Genomic DNA, 6554 nt, shown 5'->3' with positions numbered 1-6554 from the left:
CATATTTGCAGGGGCCTCTAAAATGTTAAAAAAAAAAAAAAAAAAATGCAGCTTAAACCAAACCCCAATACCCTCCAAAACCACCCACTTACTCAAAATAATACCTTTTTATATAGGTTAGAAGATAGACAGTGAGAAGATTAAAAAACGACAGAAATTCAGATTGTAGAGTTAACAAAAGTAGATTTGCAAAAGAAATTACAAGTAATGGTTTCGTGTTCCTTAATTTCTATCTCGTCTCATGTATTATTTTCAAAATTTTATTTTTCTCCATTGTTCATTCAATTAAGAATGACTCTAATGTGCAATAAAATGTGGGTTTCTCTAATTTGAGAAGGAATGAAAGTTGTTTTTATAGGTTTATCGATCACTTGAATTCTATAATAGATCTGATGCATAATATAGGCATATTGAATTTTACATTGGATATTGATAATCCTGTTTGCCTGTTAAACTTAAGTAAACGGTTCAATAACTTTGCTTTTATGTATTTCGTTAAATGTTAATGGCTGAATTTTAGCCTGGGATGACCAGGAAAATGAAAAATAAAAAAGAGAATACCCGGTGCATGTACTTGTGGGCCTTCAGGTTCTATTGGAGCTCCAAAATTTTGGAAAGGATTAAGGAAATTTCTTTCTTGAATGAGAAAAATATACGTTTTTAAACTTTCATTGCTTAACGTTTTTATAGTACAAATGGTATGAAGTAATATTATTCACAAATGAAGTGATATTATTCACAAATGGAACTACAGGGAAATAGATTTTATATGTACCAGAAAGAATGAAAATGTTGAAGCATGATTAACATCCTAATAAACCCCTGGTATACCATCATCGTCAGGTTTAGTATTATCTGGTGAAGATGGAATTGTCTTGAGAATATCCGCCATTGTTTAATTGATGATTATATTTAATCAGCCATCTAAAAAATTTATTAGTTTGTCATATTTTGCTTTATTAGTCGCTCTGGGTCTCAAATTTCTCAGGGACGGCCCTGCATGGGAGCCTCCAAACTTAACTCATATAAGAGTTTTTGGATGTGCTACACATGCACATCAGTCACAAGGAAAACTTGAGCCAAAGGCCATCAAATGTGTGATGCTAGGCTATTCAGAAGGTGTAAAAGAATACAGGTCATAGGTTTTAGAAAAAAACTTTTAGAACCGGTGGATAATAAACTCTCAAATGTAGGTTGGACAATTTTTAAAAATCGCTACTAAAATCAATCAAAATTGATAATCTCATAAATGCTCAAAATCGATACTTTAAAAAATGCTCATAACTGATGCGTTGAAACTCCTAAGCAGGCCATTAGGGATTATTAAAGATAAACATGTTATAATTTCCACAAGTGTTTTTTAACATATACTGTAGTGCGGATTTTTGAGAATTAATTTTTATTACGTATTATTACATTTGTATACAGTTAGTTAGTTAGTTGATTAGTTAGTTAACAGCTGGAATTAGTTGACAGCTGGAATTAGCTAGCTTCTTCTGTTTCCTTTCTATTTATACTTGTGTTGTAAAACTCTACTCATTTTTCCGGTGATCAAATAAAAGAGTTTCTCTCTCTTCCTCAATTCAGTTCCAATAATTTTCGATCCAAAATTTACAGTTGATGCTGCTTTTAATAGTTTATCATTTTTTTTATTTTTATTTTTTTTGCCTTTACGAGTTAATCTTGAGCTTTGGAGTGGATTTTTGTGCATGCCTTGTTTAATTAATTTTTGTATTGTTAGATTACAAGAATGTCAAGTGATTTTATACTTTATTTTTGTAACAAGTAGTAGTATACTTTATTTTTATAATTTTTTAATATAAAGAACCAAACCGTGACCGACCAAATTGAAATCGAGTGGTTCAATTTCAATTCGATTTTATAGTTATATATGGAACCAATGGTTCCATTTTAAGATTGCTATTGATATCCGATTCTTTTGTTTCCCTACAAAATCGGATCAAACTAGTTCGTGCCCACTCTTACTTTTTTGTTGTGCTTTACATTAGAAGTAATTTAGTTAAGAAGTTCACTTTATTTTATGAAGCTTTTGATTCTTACATAGTTCTTTATCTTCTAGAAACAATAGAATTCCACCTCTAAATTTAGATTATCCTCTTCGTTTTGTTTGAAATGGACATGTCGAAATGTGTTCTCTTATTTGAATTTTCTGTAAACAAATAGATTCAGCCATGGGATGAGTATTTTGTAAGTAAAACATGGGTCATATATGTACTACTTGAAAAGCAATATATTTTATTCTCTACACATTATATGGCACATAATTCAAATAGAATAATGTTATTTTATCTGGAATTTAGATCATTGTCATCAATTTATATAACAATAAAGTTACTGTCATATTGTCCAATGTCTAAAAATGCATGTAAATAAAATTGAATAATGTAACAATGACTTCACTTCCACCACATAAACCTATGGTCATCAATATGAATCGTAATACTCTTTTATATCATCTCCAGCTTTGTTTGGCAATCTTGTTTTAGGGATTAGTTAAGTACACAATTCTTACATCAAAAGATAATTTAATTGAAGAGAAACTTTAGGGAATATTAATCTACATTATTAATGGAGAGAATGTTCCTCAAGTCAATACGAAAAAGCAGGGGCACTGTAATCTTGGAAACACAGACATTCACGACACAACCTCACATTGAACTAAAGATAATTCTATTGTGCCCCTCGTGGGATAACCGAATTGATGGAGTAGGTGAGCGCGAAAATCTTTGATCACGAGTTCGATTCTCCCTAATAACACTTTTTCCGGCGAACCTATTGCACAAGGTTTGTCTAGTGCAATTTATCTCGCTGGCGTTGCTTGCAGGTTGTTACGTCAGTCCAAGGGTTTACTCAGTATGCACCCGAAGGTAGCGACTACGAGTTCCCCCATTATCCAAAAAAAAAAAAAAAAAGAGGAATATTTCTATTGCATTGAAGAAACATATAATCTCAAAAAAACCTAATTGCATTAACAAATAACATGACATAATCCATTGAAATGGATTTCTCCAACATAGAATCAGAGGTATAACAAAATTGGAATCTTAAAAGAACAGAATACGTTTATTCATTCTTCATCCTCAATAACTTGGGTGCCCAATCCCTTCAACCCACCCTCTGGGATTTCTGCAACGGTTACCAAAGAGTAAAGCTCATCTTTAGCATCTTCATCGTCATTCCTCTTGCGAGCAACGCGCACCCGGATTCTCCTTGGCACACTACGAATTCCACGGCTCCATATCTGCTTGTTCAACTTGACATCAACTCTAACATCAGTGGTTCCCATGGCCTTCTGAGCAAATTTCCTGATTTCCTTGATGGCTTTTGGAGCCTTCTTCTTGAAGGTGCTGCACATTACACAACAAATAAAACATGAACATTTTTTTCCCTGAAACAAATACAGCCCATGTTTGTTGGCCATTACAAAGAGAAATTGGGGGAAAATGATGTTTCAAATAGTGATTTTCCGAAAAATGTGTGGTTAAAAAATAGGAAAAAGTTTTGGTTTAAGTGTAGAATAAAATTTGTGTAAATGTCGGGTTGAAAATGAGAATGAGAAATAAAGAGTTCTAATTTAAAGAGAGTCAAACAGCAGCATAATCAGATTTTGGAGATATATCAGAGCCGTCCATGAAAAGACCAGTAGACGCATGTTCCAAATAATGCAGCAACTTCAAACCCATTGAGATCATAAGAAACTGCTTTCACTTTAACAATAGTGGAGTTTGAGCCTGATTATATTAATATATATAAATTAGAAGATGCCATTGTTATTAGAAGAAAAAGAAAATCTCTTCTACTTACTTTGCTGCTAAAGATTTCAGTTTTAGAAATTTGTGGCTATAAGAAACCATTATATTTATCCAACTTCAGAAAGACATTTTTTCTTTGATTGAACATCTAAAGAAACCAGGCATTTTGGAGTTTCAATCACAAAACTTCAAACCACTACAGATGCATCTCTTTTTGCTTCAACCAGAAAATTGTTCCATAGAACGATAACTATGGTAGCGTGTCCGTGTCCGACACTTGTTGAACTCGTGTTGGATACTGACACTTCTCCAACACTCTACTGTAGTCATTTTCTTTCTGTATCAAGAATATTATGTATTTTTAACTCAAAATTTATATTAAATAACATATAGATACTCATATTTAAAAGATATCAAAATAATAATAATAATAATAATAATAATAATAATAATAATAATAATAATAATTAGTAACACATAAAAAACTAAATTTGTACTATATAAATAAATAATTAATAGATCTTAATTAACACACGTATTAGTGTGGTGCATCATAGGTTTGGAGGGCCATAAGATAGCCATAACACTATCAACTGGGTAACAACTTATATCAATGAATGTTATCAATTAGATTCCTTGGATTTTACGCTCTCTTCATAGATATACGCTCATATTTATATTTCAATTTGAAATTCGAGATTCATAGAAAGCAGAAGCTCATTCACTGGGTTTACATCCTTAATTATCTTGCTTGTAAATACAATAAATACAATTCACTTCTTACACTTTTCAAACATAAAGGCTCAAAGGTAAAAAGGAGCTGTAAATTCTACAAAAGCCAGCAGGTCATTCAGCAAAACATTTTAACATTAAATACAAAAAGGGATTTTATCCAACAACGAAATTGCAAAAAAAGCAGTTCAATTCACCAAACCTCATCCGAACAGTTCAAAAATATAAATATAAACAGATACAATAAACAAAAACAGTAAAGAACATATTTGAATTTGTACTAAAAGTGAGAGAAAAAGGTACCATCCATGGAGACGTTTGTGTAGATTAATTGTGTACTCCCTTGAGACAACCTCCTCTTTCCTGGCCTTGTTACCTTTCTCTACCATTGTTACTATCACTTCCTTTTTCGAGTTTAGGGGCAACTGAAAGAAGAAGAAACCCTAATAGCTATAGGTTGGATTTGGGTTGGGCTGGAGAGAGGTCTCGACGAAGGAAGCCCAATGGATGTAATTCCAGTTGAGGAAATTAGGCCCAATACTGCCCCAAATCACTAAAATTGAAGAATACTCTTAAAAAATAAATTTTCATTAATCTTTTTATTTAAAAGTAAAATATACGTCCAAATGAATGAAAATAAATCATTTACTGCCACTATTAAACTAGACTTTCTTTTTCTATTCGTTCAATCCAAAATTTTTAAAGAGACAATCACAAGTAGAAAGAAATAGCAGTTGCAGCCAGGTTGAATACAAACATTTTGAGTTATGAGCCACAATTGACTTGAGAAAATGCAGATTTGCATTTAAAAAATATTTTTTCATTAATATTTTGCTCATCATTTTCATTCATTTGATTTTGAACAATCATTTTATTAATATTTTGCTCATCACAAGAAAATACATATTTATGTTTAAAAAATTTATAGTGAATTTGATACAAACATTCAATTCAAGTAATCGAAAAGAAACATATTTAATCAATATTCAATACTAATAATTAATCAAATAAACACAATTTGTTAAATATAAGTGAAATTGGATGTAGTCGGTTCGGACACATTCTATATACACAAATAGGATATGAGAAAATGCAAATTTAAGTTTTAATTAATTGAAAATTTGATTGAAAAAAGAAAATTTATAGTAGATACGATAATTTGTAGAGAAATTATAAACAAATTTTAAAAAATTTGAAGTGTTAAGATTTTTGTAAAAAGCTTGAGGGAGAGAATAAGATAAAGGAAAAGAAAAGAGAGAAAATTTAAATTTTATTGTGATTTTACACTCTATTTAGTAAGGATTAAAATCAGATTTCTAGTAAATTTTAATAAAAGTTAAAAAGTTAAAGATTTCATTAAATGTATTATTAAAATTAATTGTTAACTTTAATTTAGATTAAAATTTAGATTTCAATCAATAATTAAAAAAAATCTTTATCCACAAAAATAAATAAAATAAAATCTCAAAAGTGGTGGGGATGACGTGACCCTCCAAGGCCCGCTTTGGGTCTGCCAATGGTTGCAGCAAAAAGGGGAAAATTAGGTAGAACTAGGTTCTTGAGTAAATCAATACTGTGATTACCAACTGAATCGCTGTCATTTGTGGGTCTGCTGAAGGTTGCACGGTCGACGATGTGGAACGTGGCTCAAGTGTGGGCCATTATTATCTTCTTGAAAATCAATACCACAATTTCTATTGAAAAATTTTATCCCATAATTTGCTTGCAATCTCAATTTCAAAATTTGAATTCCCTAGATTTGATAAACAATTCAATACCGTGTTCTCCATTTTTGGGACTATAATAGAAGCTGAAATAACAACCTGTTGCATTACAGGAATAAGTAAATACTTTCGAAACAAAGTTGAAATCTTTGATTATTATGGTAGATTTGTGGTGACTTCAGTTGAATTGTTAATTTAGGGATTTTTGTTGGTCTGAAGTAATTTGGATTCTCAAGTATGTTATCAGGTATAGAAATGGTGACTGAAAAGAGAAAAGGATAAAATCCCCATGCAGCATTTAAACCAATCTTGTGCAGATTAAACA

General features: G+C 31.0%; 1 protein-coding gene across 1 annotated transcript; it reads right to left on the bottom strand.

The window, feature by feature from the left end:
- Positions 1-2965: 2965 nt before the first annotated feature.
- LOC111386597 (60S ribosomal protein L31-like) lies at positions 2966-4947 on the bottom strand. Its single transcript, XM_023011070.1, has 2 exons — positions 4809-4947; positions 2966-3368 (listed from the first exon to the last, which is right to left on the bottom strand). The coding sequence occupies exons 1-2, from the start codon at positions 4892-4894 to the stop codon at positions 3089-3091; spliced, it is 366 nt and encodes a 121-aa protein (XP_022866838.1). The 5' UTR covers positions 4895-4947; the 3' UTR covers positions 2966-3088.
- Between the last annotated feature and the right edge of the window lie 1607 nt (positions 4948-6554).

This window comes from Olea europaea, chromosome 3, assembly GCF_002742605.1.
Source record: "Olea europaea var. sylvestris chromosome 3, O_europaea_v1, whole genome shotgun sequence".
Classification (NCBI taxonomy): Eukaryota; Viridiplantae; Streptophyta; class Magnoliopsida; order Lamiales; family Oleaceae; genus Olea; species Olea europaea.
This window is presented reverse-complemented; position numbering and strand designations above follow the sequence as displayed.

Coding starts and splice junctions, on each gene's coding strand:
- LOC111386597 (XM_023011070.1), bottom strand. CDS start 4,894: ATGGTAGAGAAAGGTAACAAGGCCAGGAAAGAGGAGGTTGTCTCAAGG. Junction 3,369..4,808: donor CACAAACGTCTCCATGGATG/GTACCTTTTTCT, acceptor TGTAATGTGCAG/CACCTTCAAGAAGAAGGCTC.